Source organism: Sinocyclocheilus rhinocerous, unplaced genomic scaffold (assembly GCF_001515625.1).
Source record: "Sinocyclocheilus rhinocerous isolate Xijiao unplaced genomic scaffold, SAMN03320098_v1.1 scaffold1285, whole genome shotgun sequence".
NCBI classification, from domain to species: domain Eukaryota; kingdom Metazoa; phylum Chordata; class Actinopteri; order Cypriniformes; family Cyprinidae; genus Sinocyclocheilus; species Sinocyclocheilus rhinocerous.
The window spans coordinates 1,463,369-1,481,121 of record NW_015645559.1 but is presented as its reverse complement, the minus strand read 5'-3'; the positions used below and the strand labels follow the sequence as shown (position 1 = coordinate 1,481,121).

At 36.7% G+C, this 17,753-nt stretch overlaps 1 protein-coding gene across 1 annotated transcript in view; it reads left to right on the top strand.

Moving 5' to 3' along the window:
* Positions 1-17,753, top strand: part of LOC107706619 (myosin-10-like) — a 60,332-nt gene that overhangs the window by 9,394 nt on the left and 33,185 nt on the right. Inside the window, exon 3 of the mRNA XM_016510379.1 lies at positions 3,303-3,459. Coding sequence (XP_016365865.1) covers positions 3,303-3,459 — 157 coding nt within the window. The remainder of the gene's footprint in view (positions 1-3,302; positions 3,460-17,753) is intronic.

Genomic DNA, 17,753 nt, shown 5'->3' with positions numbered 1-17,753 from the left:
TAGGGCAGGGATCCTCAAATCTGGCCCACGAGATCCACTTTCCTGCAGAGTTTAGCTCTAACCCTAATCAAACACACCTGAGCATGCTAATCAATGTCTTCAGGATCATTAGAAAATTAAAGGGAGGTGAGTTTGATCAGGGTTGGAGCTAAACTCTGCAGCGCATTGGCCCTCCAGGGCAAGATTTGAGGAACCCTGCCGTAGGCTATGCGTCGCTTTTTATTTATTCTTCTGCGTCGACGTGCAATTACACATGTAACCCACTAGTCTGCAGTGTCCACAGGCATGTTGCTGGTGTAGCCCGCAGTGTCAGGCAAAAGCCCAAGAAGAAGCAGCTTATCGGAGAAGCATCAGCCGTGACACGTAGGCATGTTTCCAAACCGCGGTATACCTTGAAACCGGTCATCGTCCCATGCCTACGTGACAGCGGCAAATAAATATTCAAGAAGAGATCATTTATTTAAAACTACAAAAAAGAGACCACAAGGGAACAGGAAAAGATGGCATTCTTTCAATCTCCACAAGGACTTGTACCATGGCAGAACAACATTGTTTGTCGCGGACAACTAAGTGATGTATATGCTATGTTGTATAATAAATAAGACACTTGTTCTTTGCTTTGTTTTATTTTAAATAAGGTATAACATTAAAATATATTTAAGTGGAAAAAAACACACAAAAATCGAATACATACGGAGGGAGGGGTTCTAGCAGACCAATCACAGTGCTTGCGGTCCGCGTAGAATTGACGTGCTGTGATGTTTTTGGAGAGGAGCACGTCAGGCTACAGCGTAGGTTTGACGCAGAAGTATAAATCAGCCTTAAGATATCAGCATCAGCCATCAAAACATCCATAATGGTTAAACACTATTATTAATGATTTGTTAAAATTATTATGCTACTGGCATAATATCACAACATGTGTTCTGTTGTTTTAAATTGACACCTGTCTAAAAATAATTCTTAGAAAAATATACGGTAATTCATTATAATTTGGCTCAAACTTTCTTGAAATTAAAGCTTGAATTTTAGAGACTCATTAAACATAATTTTATTTTTATTTTCAGATTTACTGTTCTACAGTGTGACACTCTTAATTAGTGTATTTTAAGAGATCACTCACCACATCTAAAAACATACGTATTCCATTTTATAAATCGTAATGTTTAATTTCTTAAATTTAATTTTATAACTCTTGATAAGTTCATGTCATTGTCTGTTTGTCAACCTGTTGTCATTTTTTTGTAAAGATAATAGCAGCTGATGATGCAGTTGATGTTGCTGTGCAGTGAAAACTAAGTGTAGCGCCCTGTGTAATCAACCATATCTCAGCTGGAGATGGAGTGGTGTAGTTATAATGCTGTGACTCTTACTTAAGAATCATGTCAGTCTGTGCAATGTCTTCAGATGCTTAAATTTTATGGATGCTTTCCCCAAATACAGATTATGCTCAGAATGAAAAAGATTAAACTGTATGAATGGGGAAAAACTATAATTCTAGGATATTTCACAAGTTACTCTGGAGTATTCTGTGTTTCAGAAATCCCTGAATGATTATACAAACTCTAGATTTACTGTTAAAATAGGGATGCACGATATTATCGGACCAATATCAGAATCGGCCGATAATGGCTTTAAATGTAAATATCGGCATCGGCCCGATATGAAAAATTATGCCGATATGTCTTGCCGATAAGAGGAATACATTAACTCACATGAGCACAGGGTGTGCTAACGATTAGATCATGTCAGCATTGTGGCTTATTCTTGAAGCAAAGTTTTGCCTGAATGGTGATTGGATTCACTGTTTTGAATCGCTGCTTTTAAACTGAGAATGCACGTACAGAATGACGCGTTCAGTGTGTGATAGTCTACAGTAATAGCACGTGCAGTGGCAGCAGCGGCAGCCTCCCCCGGGTCCTAAAGCCCGCTCAGTAAGGAGTTTTAATTCCATAGGGGGCGCTGTTGGCATACTTCTAATAAAATGAAAGCAGAGTACACAAATAATATTTAGACTGTTTCTGATTAAATAAAGCAGTAATTCATGCCATAAAATCATGAGTATGTTTTGATTTAAAGGTCAGAAGCTATAGCTTACGGTTTTTTCACTAAATGTTTGGATTTCTAAAATTATTGTGCACTGATTTTTCTAGAATAACTTTTGCTGCCGAATTATCCACTAACCTAGTTTATGATAAATTTTTGTCATAGATTATAAATATACATAGGCCTATATTTTTTCATATTTATTGTTTATTTTATTTTTCTTTATAATGAAGTAGTCTGTATTTAGTAGATTGTGAAAGAATGATTATCAGTTCCACACACAGAGATATATAAATTCTACATTTATTTAAATGGGGGAAAAAAACTTCAGTGGTATCGGATCGGTATCGGCCAATACCGAACCCTAGGTATCGGAATCGGTATCGGAGGCGAAAAAGGCGGATCGGAGCATCCCTAATTTTTACAACTCTTTTGCTTTAGACCATTTACAAATGTTAAATCATAAAATAAAATGTTAAGGTTACCACTGCATCTTTCTGAAAAAAAAAATGCAGTGATTAATATACAGTTTATTTATAGTTATTTTCAAATCTTCAATGTACTGTAATTAAAAAATAACTTTATTATTGTTTATTTAATGCTAACAAATAAGTTCAAATAAGTTAACAAATAAACAAAATTAAAAATAATTATATATCGGCATCGGCTATCGGCCAAAATTAGTTAAAAATTATCGGCATATCGGCAAAAAGCCAATAACGTGCATCCCTATGTTAAACCAAGTAAAGTAAAATAGAGATACTTATTTACTTATTTCGTGGCTTTACAAGAAATAAGACAAAGAGTTACCATTATGTTTAATCGCTTTTGTGGTGTTTTTATTTGAAAATGTTGGGATTTATGTCAAGTTACAGGGTTTGGTTATGAACACGTATGTGTTCAATTAGTGCTGGGCGGTATGACCAAAAATTTATAAAACAGTGAAAAGGGACCCCTTTCAAACAGTGTCGCGTTCCGAACGTTGTTTAAGCGACATACACCGGTATTGCGGTATTTTAAAAATTCATATCATAACAAAAATAAACACCGGTATTCGGTATGAACCGGTATACCGCCCAGCACTATGTTCAATGTTTTTAAACCGTTTTGTTTACATAATTGAATGTTATTAAATGTATGTATATATTCTATATTTATGTTGTCTGTCCAGCTTCTTTTAAAAACCCATATTGGTTGACCGCCAGTTAAGTGTTGATTTTTTTTTCTTCCCCTTTTGTTTGTTCTTGTCTGTGCAGACATACTCAGGACTCTTCTGTGTGGTCATAAACCCATACAAAAACCTCCCCATATACTCAGAGAACATCATCGAGATGTACAGGGGCAAGAAGAGGCATGAAATGCCACCTCATATCTACGCCATTTCTGAATCTGCCTACAGATGCATGCTTCAAGGTAAGACCATAACAAATATTCCTTCTGATGTCTCAGTGTCTCCATGTGTTACAGAAATAAAATGTTTGAATCCTGCATTTCCGCTGAGAATTTTTGCAGTGAAAATAAATACGGTGTGTTGTGTTTTCTCAATCTTTAAGCACTTGCTTTGTTAAATGAGACCACCACGTTGTTCAAATAAGCAGACAAATGCTCCACCTTTTGCCATTTTTAGCAGTTCAAGATTTCCTAAACCCTATAGCAGAATTTGAACTTACTAGCAGTTTCAGCCAACCTTTAATGTTTTTGGCTGTACTTTGTGTTTCATAGTATCATGTGATGTAGAGCGGCAGAAATGGAATGGTCACTATTTCCAACGGTGTCTATTATATTTCAGTTTATTTTTCCACTCTGAGAGATAAATTAATTTTCTCTGCCACATCTGGTGCTTTCAGATAAGCCCCGAGAACGGAAAGAATAAAGGGCTGCATTTTTTTGTATTTCACTGTGATGGGCTTGAGTTTGTCTTGCCCCAGCTGTGGATCGGTGTATATTAAAGGGAGAAATGAAAGATAATACATCCATCAGACGCTGTGTTCTTCAGCTACTACTAAACTGCAAGGTTACTCCAGAAGTAATTTAGATGTGTTGAAAGAATTAGTGAGTCAGGCTTTTGGATACAGTGCTCTGTTTTTATCATATGTCATTGGCTGTGAATACTAAGCTTCTGTCCATCACAGCAGGAGATCATACAAAGTAAGCCCCATCACTCCTGTTCTTGAGCAGTTGGAGGTTTTTCAAATGCTTTCTGTGTTTTCTCAATGAAGCGGAGAGGTCGTGGTTGATTGTAAGGCAAGATCAGGAGATGTAATTCTCTGATTCAGTCAACTGTAATTTTTTTTCTACCACTGTCATAATCTTTAAGTCATCTCTTAGTAAATCTGGGGCAGTTGGATATTGGAGTGGGCAACTGTGTGTCACAGATTAAGATTGTGTTTGGCAGTGATGTTCGTGTGTTCCATTACAACTGAATAATTTAATCTTTTAACTCTCAATTTAATTTTCACTAGAAAGGTGTTTAAAGGTGTTTATACAATCAATGAACATCAAATGTAGTCCGGACAGTGGTTTAATAAATGTAACTGTATTTCGTAATATGAGATTTGTGTTTGTAAGTAGGCTGCACCAATTCTGAACTTCCACTGTGTGGAATGGAATTCTTGTATTTTGTTTCATTGCTGTAGCATTTGTGATTGAAAGAATTACTTCTATATGTAAGATTTTATTAATGTAATGTACACTACACAGGGCTCGCAAAATTTCAAAATCGCTGGTAGCCCTTCGGGCTGACATTCTTCAGATTTTGGTAGCCCAAAATGAATTTAAGTAGCTTGAATAAAAAAAAAAAAGTCATCGGCTGAACTTCACTGCGGACAAATCAGCATGATTAAAAACTTCAGTGATTGCTTTTTTTCTTCAAATAACAAGTCAAGAGAGTAGGGGTGCAACGGATCACAAAACCACGGCTCGGATCATATTGCATTGTCATATCAGATTTTGAGTAACAGATCGGATCATTTTGCAGATGAGCAAGAAAAATATGGTTCTTTATTATTTAAATAACAGAATACTTCTTTGATACCACAGCAAAAACTAGTAGCATATAGGGATGTAACAATTCACTCAACTCACGATGCGATACGACTCGCGATACTGATTTCACAATACAGTTTTCTCACAATTTTTCTTTTTAACAAAATGAGATTTAAGACAAATTATAAATGAAAAGGTGTCCTTTTATTATTTCTCCAACAAAATGCTGCACATTTCTTTGTGAAATTTAAATATGTCAAATAATAAAACTAACTTGAAATTTTTAAACAAATCCCAAATCAAATCATTAAATACTAATAAAATAAATCTCTTCATATAAACAAACTAATGCTTTGGCTGTGCTTTTTCCATTTAAAGTCAGAGGCAACCACTGCATTTTAATCGTGATCCAAACAAAGATGCTAAATACATGTTATTGAGATTGCAATTAAATTGTATAATTTCGAAATTTGAAGCAAAAACAGAATGGTCTGATTTTAGCTTTGTGTATGAGACGCAAATGTCACTCTCTGACAGCAGGTGGCGCTTATGGAACAGCAGGTGTTTATAGGCTGCTGCCCCTTTAAAACTGATTGCACAGATCCAATATAATGATGCACTTGAGAATCCCAATTCTATTTTATACCCCTTCCCCTAAAATATTGAAAATATTCACCTAAGAATTGGGACACCACTACTATGCCGTCACACGTCATCATACGTCGTCTAGCTTCTACAATACACACACCTATACTGGTGTGCTGCTGTGTATTAGAGCCTTTAATTACCATTCTATATAATACCGTATACCGTGATAAAGCATTAGCAATTAATCGCAACATGAGCATTTGATATCGGCATATCCCTATTCTATATTAATGCGCTGCTTACTGACACACACACACACATACACACACACATATATCAGAGATCGCGCAGCTCACACATCCGGAAGCAAAGAAACTTGTCAACGCTGCCCCACGACTTCTATTAATAACGGTTTAAATACTGAATCGCTACATTATATTTTCCAGCAACAAGAGGATAAAATCGCTGTTTTTGAAGTAAACTCACTCTAAAAAGAGAACCGCACAGACGCGCATACTTGCAACTTTCATCTCTCTCTCTCTCTCGCTCTCGAATTGGCAATATTTGAGAAAAGGGTTTAGCAATTTATAATTATTTGGGGGGACTAGCCCCCCTCAATGCCTACGGTGGTTATCGCCCTGATCAGACATGTAAATATGTTGTGGCACTATCGTGCAGTCTGTATTGATATGACGTTAGCAAACTTTAGCGATTTTTTGCAAACATTTCTTTGAGTAACATGACCGTAAATATGAACTCACGATTGAATGTAACATAAAACAAATGATTACTTTTCATTAAAAACTTTATTAATGCCAAAAAATGCTTCCATTTGTGTCTTTTTGTTCGCTCGGGCAGTCATGTTGCCGCTGAAGCCGGTTTACGCTGAGAAAATTCATACCCCTTCATTTGAAGTGTGGTCCCGAAAAATCTTCGTTTGAAGGGCTATCTGGCCCTTCCCCTTACCCCTACCCCTCCAACCAAAAGAGAATCAAGACACCCCTACCCCTTCACGTGAACGCGTGAAACGGAGGGGTAGGGGATAGGGGAAGGGCTAAGGGGTAGAATTGGGATTGGGCCTTAGAAACACGTGCAAATGATCAACTATGATCCGTTTTACTCCTACAAGCGAGTGAACAACGCAAATCAAGGAAGGAATTTTATATCACTGTTCAAGATAGCCTATCGGGCAGGGTGGTGAAACATTGTGGTAGCCCGAATGGAAAACACAATAGCCCCGGGACGTCGGGCTAGCGATTTTGCGAGCCCTTCTACTGTTGAAAAGATTGGGATCTGTACAATATTTTTTAAATGTTTTTGAAACAAGTCTGCATCTGTTTGATCAAAAATACAGTACTGTTATGATTTATTATTACCATTTAAAATGACCATTTTCTATTTGATTATATTTTAAAATATTATTTATTTCTTTTGATGGCAAAGCTGAATTATTAGGAACCATTACTCCATATTAGGGCTGGGACAATAAATCGATGCTTCGCGTTTCGTGGATCGATTCTGAGATTTTCGGAATGCATCGTGATTTTCTATCGAATCGATTCTGAGCTTAGTTTTTAACAGCAGATTGCGCTCTAGGCTAGTTTTAAACTGCACACTCAAATGCTCACGAAGAAGAGCGCTTGCACGTTCGGCTGAGTAATGTAAGTGGTTAAATGTACTTGCACATCGACTTTTATGCTTTTATGATGCGAGATTAATGTAAACACAACCCACTGTGAACATCCTTGTAATTCACTTCAACCTTTTCGAACTTTATGAATGATTGTTTTAGTTTTAAATGGTGCGTGTGTAAGGAATTGGAAGCAAGCAGAATACGTCTATTTCTAAAGCACGCAGTGCCATCTGCTGTTAAAAAACTAAGCTCAGAATCGATTCAAGAGAGAATCACGATGCCTTCGGAAAATCTCAGAATCGATGCAGAATAATTTCTCGATCCGCGATGCATGTTTATTGTCCCAGCCCTACTCCATATATTATTTAGTGTCACCTGATCCTTCAGAAATCATTCTAATATGCTTATTTACTGCTCAAGAAGCTTTTATTATTATTATTATCAATGTTGGAAATGTTTGTGCTGCCTAATAGCCTATATTTGTGTGCAAACTGATTACATTTTTCATGCTTTTGTGATAAATAGAAAGTTCAAATAAAGAGCATTTATTTGAAATATGTTTTGTAATAATGTGAAAGTCTTTAATGACACTTTTGATTCATTTTATGTGTCGTTGCTGAATAAAAGAATTAATTTATAAAAAAAAAATAATAATTTTGAACGGTAACATATTTGCTTTTTTTGTATCGATAAATGCCATGTACATAAAATTTGATACATTTTATGAGTTCCTACATTGGTACATTTTTGGTAGTAGTGAACAATCATACAAACTTGGAGTCAAAGAAGTTTGTCCAGGAAATGGCGAAGCATTTGGCATCAATGCAATGCTGAATTCCCTATCAAAGCTGACTCCCTCACATTGAAGGACAGGCCAGTTGTCCAGATCTGTCAGAGGCCAGTGAACAAGAGCCGTCCCAGGCTGGGAAGGAGAGGCTGACCTGCATTGTGGGGTACAATGTCGCCTTTGTGTGCCAATGGTTGGGGGATGGGGGGCAGTACATACTCTGACGTGCTGGGTCAAGTGTGGCCGGGACACATGGATGCTGGTGTCTGCCTCTGGAGGAAACACCCCTAACTATGCTACACGTGTCGGCATCATTAGAGCTACAGGGATTACGGCAGTGGAACCAAGTTGTTTACTTTTCCTCTTGAGATGTTTCCTCCGTTATGGCTTTGTTCCAGTTATTGTTTAAGCACACTTGTGGTTTCAATCACATTTATGGTTGGAAACCACTCTATTACACTCTTTAATCAGAGCACCAAAACTGGCCAAAGTTTAATCAAAGAATCTGATATGGTATGCTAAGATTAAGTCTAAAGCGTAATAGTAACAAGCCAGCACATTTTGTTTGTGTTGTTGGCATTTTCTGATTAGTTTTTGTTGTATAGTGATAGTTCAAATGGCCAACATTGATCATCATCAGCTGATATCAGTCCAGCAGATAGGTGTGTGTGAGAATTGAGTAAATACTGTGTAAAATAACTCTCATTGCTAGATATCCACACTTACATTAGCCTTTGAAAGACTCATATTAGTCAAATATTACCAAAGACTTTAGATACACAAAGATGGTGCTTTTTTTAATGCCATTTGAGCATAAAAAGCAACATTTAAGGGGCTGTTTGTGTCAGATTTTTTGATGATTTGAAATGCAGTTTAATTGTGAGTGTGGCAAGCAGTTTTTGAGATTTCAGGATTTCCCCATTCAAACAGATAGATGCAAATATGGCTGCCGACTGAACACACTTTCCTTCAAAGGGACATTGCTATTACTCTGTATTTTAACAAACTTCATGGTGTCCAGTCTATAGATAATAAGAGGAAAGTGATCAGTTAGAGGTTTGTTTGCTTATGAATTCTAACAAACTTAATAGGTCAGATAATTTACTGCTCTGTATTGGTCTATTAAAATAGAGTATTTGTTTAATGACATGTCTAACATGCAGCTTTAAAGGTTGAATGAGACTTAGCTCATACTAAGGTAAATTTTATAATGCCTCTGGACACACTGACTTACACAACCACACATCCATTCACATCTGTCTTTTATTAGTCTGCCAGAAACCAGCCATAATCCCCCTCTCTGGCTGTTGACCGAACTTGGTTACAAAGGGCTAATTATAACAACTTTAAGAACTTTGGAAGTGCTGATCTTCACTTCAACAGTAACATTTTTTGAAAAGGCCCAGTCAGTATAGCCACTGGAGCGCAGGAATGTCAGTGGCACCCGGCTCTCTTCAAGGCATATGGAAGCTATGAAATCTAAACACGGTTACTGACTGGAAAGTTATGTCTGAAACATATAATTACAGCCTTTAAAATGGCAATCTCAAAACCACATTTACCCAGCGTGGAGGAACACTTAAATTTCAATTATGCTAAGAGATGTTGAGCCCCCTAACTTATCATTTAAGCATGGAATGGGATGGAATAGGTTGTTGTGTGCTATGATAGTTACTGTTCTGTGGAGTTTTTGACCCACCTGTTACCAATACATGTGTAATGAGCAGTAATGTGTTTCATGGCTTTGTCCTTTTGAACTTGGCCCAGGTTGTTGCAGAGAGATCTCATCTGGTTCTGAGCCCACTGGAACATAGAGATGTTGTGTAGATTACATTGACCTAGGGCTGGACGATATGGCCAAAATTGATATCACGATATATTTCTTAATTTCGGTCGATACGATATAATTCCGATATCGATATGAACACTATTTATCTGAAATAGAAATCTTTTGTAACATTATAAATGCCTTTATCATCACTTTTGATCAATTTTAAGCATCCTTGCTAAATAAAAGTATTAATTTCTATAATTTCTTTCCCAAAAAAATAATAAAAATTATACTGAATGGAATAGTGTATAATGTTACAAAAGCTTTTTATTTCAGATAAATGCTGATCTTGGATCTTTCTATTCATCAAAGAATCCTGAAAAAAAAAATGTACTCAACTGTTTTAAATACTGATAATCAGCAAATCAGCATATTAGAATGATTAGAAGGATCATGTGACACTGAAGACTGGAGTAATAATGCTGAAAATTTACCTATGTATGATCACAGGAATAAATTACATTTTAAAATCTATTCAAATAGAAAGCAATTTTTTCTGAAGACAGTCGGTTTCCTTCAGAGATACATTCATATAAAACACCCGTGCCGTGTTATGATTTTGAAACGTGCAGTGCTCATGTTTATTCAATGAAGTCAAACGGCACAAATAAATCAATGTATGGGAAACTGGTAATGTATATCGAAATATCGGAAATGTGTTTAAAAATCATATCACCGTTATTGAAAAAAATTATATCGCGATACATATTGATATTGAATTATTGTCCAGCCCTACATTGACCCTATATTTCAGACATTCCAAGGGGAGCTCGAAAACATTTTTGTACCTGTTTCAAATCAGCTGTGCTTTCCTCAGTACTTAGACAGGATCACTGAGCAGTACTGTAGATAATACATATTACTTTACCTTCTCATGCAGCATCTGAATTTTTTGCTGCTTAAACCTTGCTTGTTGTTTGAGTTAACGATCTAGTTATATTCAGACTGTTCTAAAAATGATGGCCATATATCAACAAAATATGGCCATATATCAATATCAGGGCTCTACGCTTATTTTTCTTTTTAGGAGCGCTTGTGCTCCTAACTTAAAAAATTTAAGAGCACAGTCAAAAATTTAGGAGCACCAAAATTTGATCAAAAAATAGCCTTCCCATTACGAGGTGATATTTGACTCCTTAAAGTGATTTACAGGATTCATGAGATATGTCTGTGATACATTACTCAACGCTGCAAAAACACGTAGAAACCTTTGAAGCTGCCCTCAGCGATCACAATCACAAGTATTATGACCAGTCGCACTGGTGCTCCTAAATATTTTTTCATAGTCGCACGCAGTAGTTTTCAGTCGCAAATGCGACTGAAATGGTCGTACTGTAGAGCCCTGAATATTACAAATTATAATTCTACTTTGCAAGTTTGTGGACATGGTATTGTCAATTTTGGTCTGTGCAATAATACAGTAATACACCTGACAATTATGGACCTACATTTGTGCCAAAATCATTGTAACTTTATCAAAGTGCTAAAAAATAAAATTCTGAGAAACAGTTAATAAGAAAAAAATTAATGGGAAGAAAATTAGTATTGGAGCTGCCTGAAATTTTGACTTCTAATGGGTTTGTATTCTCTTTCTTTTTTTTCTTGTTGATACATATTTGGTTGGTTTGGTTGATTGGGGTTATGAGTTATGTTCAATACTTTTGGCTCCTATCTAATCCCATACAGAAGACCACACTGTGTTTGAGTATGCATAAATATGTCATGTATAAATAATTCTTGAGTTAAGTGTTTATTTTGTTTGTACATCCACATAGCATGAATGGTCCAGGGTTTACCAGGGTTGTTTGTGTCAGACAGCCGTGACCTTTGAGGTGTTTGTTTTTGCAGTAGTCTGAGGCCGGCTGCCCACATTGCCAAACACACCCCTTGAGCACAACAGGATCAGGAAACAACTGCCCTCCCACACTACATGGTTACAGTATCCCATAATGCCTCTGTGAGCTGAGCCTCTGACAAAAGCAGATGATATATTCTTAGCTTGCTAAACATCAGCTGATATCATGATATACTTTATTATTTGATTGAATTGAATTAATCTCCTGTCTCTGAATTAATCCTCTTGTAGATTGTAATGGACCCTCATAGTGGGAATATATTTAGGGACATAATAAGATTGTGCAGCATTTCTTATGAGAGTATGTGTAGTCTGAAGGTCTCTAGATGTTTGGTTTGTAATTTGATAAAGATGAATGACATGCAATGATGATGGTGTTCTGTGTAATAGAGATGCAGTCTCCAGTAGTTTGTCACCTCTGATCAGGCCATATCTGGCTCGGCTCACTGAGTAGCTAGTGAGTCATATTTCTCCGTGTGTGACTGACAGGCTCGTCACTTCAAACAGCTACATGATAAATTCCTGCGGACAGCAGTTGTAGCAGATGGGATGGTTATTCCGTTGCGAATGCTTGTCGTTGCCCTCTTGTTGTTTGGTGCTTTTGCACTGCAGTTCATATAAATGATTCACCCAGGCCTGATTATTTTAATGTCTGTGAGCTCATGCGTCTTATCTGTTTACTTTTGCAATTGTCAGTTGCTTCATATGAAAATGTTCTGTTGAAAGTACAAATGTTTTATCAGACATCATTATTTCATACTGTTAAACAGTAAATTGTTTTCTGTGGTCAAATAATATCTGAGAATAAATACACATGCCATAAACTTTCTATGTCAGAACAATCAAAATAGTTCACCCATCATGACAGTAAAATAGGGCATTCTAAGTCAATATACTGCAGTATTTCCTCTCTCAATCAGTAGAAAATATGGTTAACACCCGGCCATGCATGAAAAAAAATACCGTCTTGTACCGTGAAACCGGTATAATTTTGAAAAATACCGTGATATAAATTTTTGGTCATACCGCCCAGCACTAACCCAAAAATGAACATTTCTGAAAATGTACTCACCCTTATGCCTTCCAAGATGTAAATTTTCAAAATTACTTATCTTATGGATTAGAAGAAATCTAACACGTAGATTAGCCACTCTACAACTGCTCAGCCAAATACTTTAAAATGCTCATGAAATCTAGTCATTACAAAAGGAATTAGACGTTTTACATGAGGGATGAAATCTGTATATTTTTGCTCATGTTCAAGTTGGTCACGCAAATTTGCTGTACTGCCTGACAAAAAAGCTGCTTGCTTAAAAAGTGACTTCAGTGTGAACAGTTCTTCATACATTACTATTGAGGTGAAATGTCACTATAGTGTGACCAAACCGTAACGTGTCAAATTTATGCAGCCCTGTGTCACAGATATTTCTACGAGAAGCACAACAGAAAATGAGAAAAAAAAAAAAAAAAGAATTCACCACCCTTGGTGCAGTACGCATCTATACTGTGATTTACTCCGTTTTAACAAAGCATCTGAATATGCTGTGTTAGAGGAAAACAAAGCATCAGGTAGACAATTGGAGTGACTCCTAACGCAACAGAAATGAGTGGAATAATATTTACCAAAATTTGCATTTTTTAAATATTGGTGGACTTCAGATCTATCTTGAAATGTATTTATTTTAAGAACATTAGGCTAACTGTTATGAGTTTGTAGTAAAGAATCCCTAATAGTTTTATTTTTTGACGTATTGCCCGCCCTTAGTCGATGATGGATTGTTTATTATAAGAATACTTTTCTTTGCATTAGGCCAGATACACTTTTAGCCATTCAGGGCTAGAGTGCCAGACCTTCTGTCTTCTGTTATCGTTCAGTATTGTATCATCTTCCTGAGAAGTCATTCTGACAGGCTTTGTTTACCTTGCACCTTTCTGCATCACCATGAGGGGTGAAACAGACTTGATTGTCTGATCAGTATGTAAACACGGACTCATTGCAAATTCAAATTTAGAACCATCATCACCATGTATTATAAATTGATGCATTATTAAAATATTTTCCTACCCTTATGCTGCTCAGATTAAATTATTGGCAGCCCTTTTGGCATTCAGTATTACAGTCATTTCTTTCAGCTGTGGTAGATGTTGTTTATGGTTTGATAGGAGGCACAAATCTCAGCATCAGAACCGGTTTCTGATGTGTTGACCTCATTCCTGCTTAAGCAAAAACAGTCACAAATAATTTTATTTGTTGGAATTGCCTTTTGTTATGTCAACTGCAGTTGTTCCTGTGCATGATCAATTTTTTCCATACTTTGTGCAGTTTCCGAAAACAGTGCCACATTTCAGTTCAGCCATGATATTTTGCAATAAACTTTATTTGTTAGAAACTGTTGCAAAGCGAGGAGCTGTGCGTGTTTTGAGTCCAGCAGCACAGAGTTTTACTAGCCTTGGCACATGCACATAAGAAAGTGTAATGAATGTTTGTGCTTCCCATGTTACTGAGGTGAAAGTGGCTGCAGCCCTAGCATTGGAAGGTTTTTCCTTTGTGTCTGTGACTGTGTCCAGCCTCCTCTCTCTGGTGTCTGGCAGCGATGTGGTTTGGTATGTGAGGAATGTGTCCTGTCGTAGGTTGACCCAGCTGAGGGGTGCGGAGTGAGAACTTGGAGTTGAAGCTCACAGCGGTCCTCCAGACTCCCAGACTACCCTGATTTTAACTAGAGAGAGTCTGATAATTGATTTGACCTGTCTATAGATATCATTTATAAAAGCTGAATTTTAAGCAGTTATTACTCCAGTCTTCAGTGTCACATGATCCTTCTGAAATTATTCTAAATGGCTGATTTGGTGATTTTTCTTTAATAAGAAACAATTCTTATTATTAATTTTGAAAATGAATAGAGAGTTCAAAAGTACAACAGAACATTTAATTGAAACAGAAATGTTTTGTAAAATGATACATGTCTTTATTCCCACTTTAAATTGAATGCATCCTTGCTGAGTGAAAGTATTTAAAGGACAAACTATTTATTTATTTATTTATTTAGTATTAATGATGATCATTTGTGTGGAGACTGGTAGTTATTCAAAAGATGTTAGTCAAATCAAATACCATTTTAAATATTTTTTTCACACATTTGCATGTTTCTATGCAGTATGGAATTTTATTTTTAGTTATTTATGTCTGGATATGTGTGAAGGAAAAAAAAAAACAATATTTGTGGTTCCAGACTATTGCCCCTATTCTGTTTTATAAAATATGAAATTGATCATTTTAAAAAATAAATGTATCATACAAGTGTGCTTTTCATGGCTTATGAAGTTTAGCGATATCTATATTCAATAAGTTTGTCTCTTTTTTTTTTTTTATGTTTGCGGTCACATACTTTTTTGTTTTTGAAGAATTTGGGTCAAAAACATTTAATTACACTGGAATCATTGGCCCGCACATCTTCCAGAGCAGGTTTGGAACTAATCAATGAAAAATTTTATTAAACAGGAAGTATGCAAGGTATGATCTGCTGACCAAGCCTTTTCATATTACAAAGATAATGGGTTGTGAGTTATCTTTTGAATGCTTGTTTAGAGCTCCATTACATTTTAAATTATTTCCACACATTCGTATGGCTGTGCCTGAATTATGCTGGAATCTCTGTAATCAGCCGTTCGTTATTTAGCGAAGAGTTGCTAAGGCCTTGACAAAGGATGCAGTGAAAAGAAGTCAAGAGCCCTCTCTTCACTTGATTATATGCTTCCCTTTTCTGCAGCTGTGCTGATAGGAGAGGCCATTCTTCAGAATCTTTGGCTGCCATATCTGTGTCTCTGTATCCGAGACCGATAGTGTCATGAATGTTCACAGAGGCTGATGTACGCCACACAAAAGGAAGCGTCTCCACCCTGGAACCTGTGACCTAAGCCCTGAACCTTTTATCTAAAACTTTGTCTTTGAACATGGCATGTTTCATAGCTCTGCTTATGACGACATCAATCCAACATTTTGTTCCTGTTGACATATTGAGTTATTGGGTCCTTCTGTTTTCTGCTATCTAGCTTTTAAACAAAAGATTTTCTAACAATTGTTGCATGCATGCTTTTATGGCATTATCTTTTTAGGAGCTTGATAAATCTTCTCCACAAGTCCTCTGAGGATGCTAAATTATGTATAAAACAATCATAATTCTGACTGCTTTGGAGCAGTGATCAGTCAACAAGCAGCACTTCAAAAGCACAGCTGGTATTTTATTTTAATAAAGATCTTGGATCGATTTCCTGCAGTCCCTTCACACCGAGAGACATGCAACAATGCTAATAAAGCTCCCAGTACAATGTGAAATAAAAGAGCAACTTTATTTCCTTTGGTCATCGAATTTTGCGCTGTGTGAATATGCCTTTTCACACTGTAGGTACAAGAAGAAATAATGATATGAATCTTGATCTAAAGTAGATCAAGTGTAGTACAAACAGTGCTGAATGAGTTACATGCCAAAATGTCATGCTTAGTTTAAGAAAAAGTCTTCACAAACATTTTAAAGCGGTGACTTGCTCCTGAAAAGAAAAGACGTCTGTGGCCACCATTTTTGGGTCGGGTTGGCCAAGTTTATCTTATCTTGTGCTTCTTGGTTCCACCAGACACACACGGATGCCTGGCGTTTCAAGGATGGCCTGTTCTCAGCAGCTATCTGATACTGCAAGAGCAACAGTTTAACAGTGACATGAAGTTATTTATCCACATCATTAGCAGCATTCTGCAGATTCGGGAATTAAGACATCCACCCAAATGATCACTTGGAAGAGCTCCCAGGGTGGGTGTGTTCGTTCGCCCCTGGTTTACAGAAAATTTATTCAAATGAATCACAACCCTTTGGAAGAGGATGCAGATAGTTATGCTGTAATACAAATGAATGCATACTTCAGTGTGACGCACAAAAAGCTTGACGAGTACTGTGTATGTGGTTTTGTAACTGCAGTACAATGCGGAGGAAGTCGTTTACTTTGAGTTTATTGAATCAGATGTCCTGTATGAGGAGGAGGCTGCAGGACATTAAGTAGTACATTAAATCTGCTGATTTGTTTCCATTCAGATTGTTCTTTCTCTGGGCATGACCTTTGCCCAGTGTGTCCTGACACTGTGGCCAGTATTGGCCATAGTCTCCTAATACTCAAACCCAATTACCTACAGTCCGTATGCATCAGTGTTTGATTAAAGTGAGCTGATGTTACAGAGATCAGTGCATCAAAGCATGTCAGAGGCTTTCTCAAGCATAGGATCATGTTCATGCAAGTATCTCTGGCATATACCTGAGTTGGCATTTAATTGTTTGTGCCTGGGGAATGAAATGTGTAAGTAGGGCAGAGTTTTGGTCGCATTGAAGCTAAAACATCAATATCAGTAAAATGGCAATCTGAATCATATAAGAAATATGATATATGCCTTTTTTTAAAACCATACTCAAATAAGCGGTCACGTGATGCGCCTATCTTCCTCTTGCAGAGGTTTAGTATCACTGTGAAACGGTTTTGCTCGCTTTAGAATTTTCCTATAAAGCCTTCACTTTCAAAGTTGCGAAATCATTCCGTTTTGTGGAAGACCAACCTGTTTATGAAGTGAGATTTACAGATGAGTGGGAAACCTACTTTGAATATAGACGAGAAGTGACATAACGAGTTTTGCAGATGTTTTCTGGCTTGCATTTTTAGGCCAACACAGCATTTTCAGTTGGCACTCATTTTCATTTTAACTGAGCCATCTTTCTCTCTGCTGTGTTTTCTTTCACAGAAACTTTCTGTCTGTTGAAAAGACAGAATAGTCATAATATGCAGTGTTGAGTATATACACATATGACAGCAGATTCAACCCTCTACGGACACCTTGGCAATTGAATCGCCATTAGCTAGTCAAGTCAAGTCAAGTTTATTTGTACAGCGCTTTTCACGATACAAATCATTGCAAAGCAACTTTACAGCAAATTAAGTTTCTACAATATTTAGTGGTAGCTTATCAGTGGTGACTGTCAATTAATGTACATAT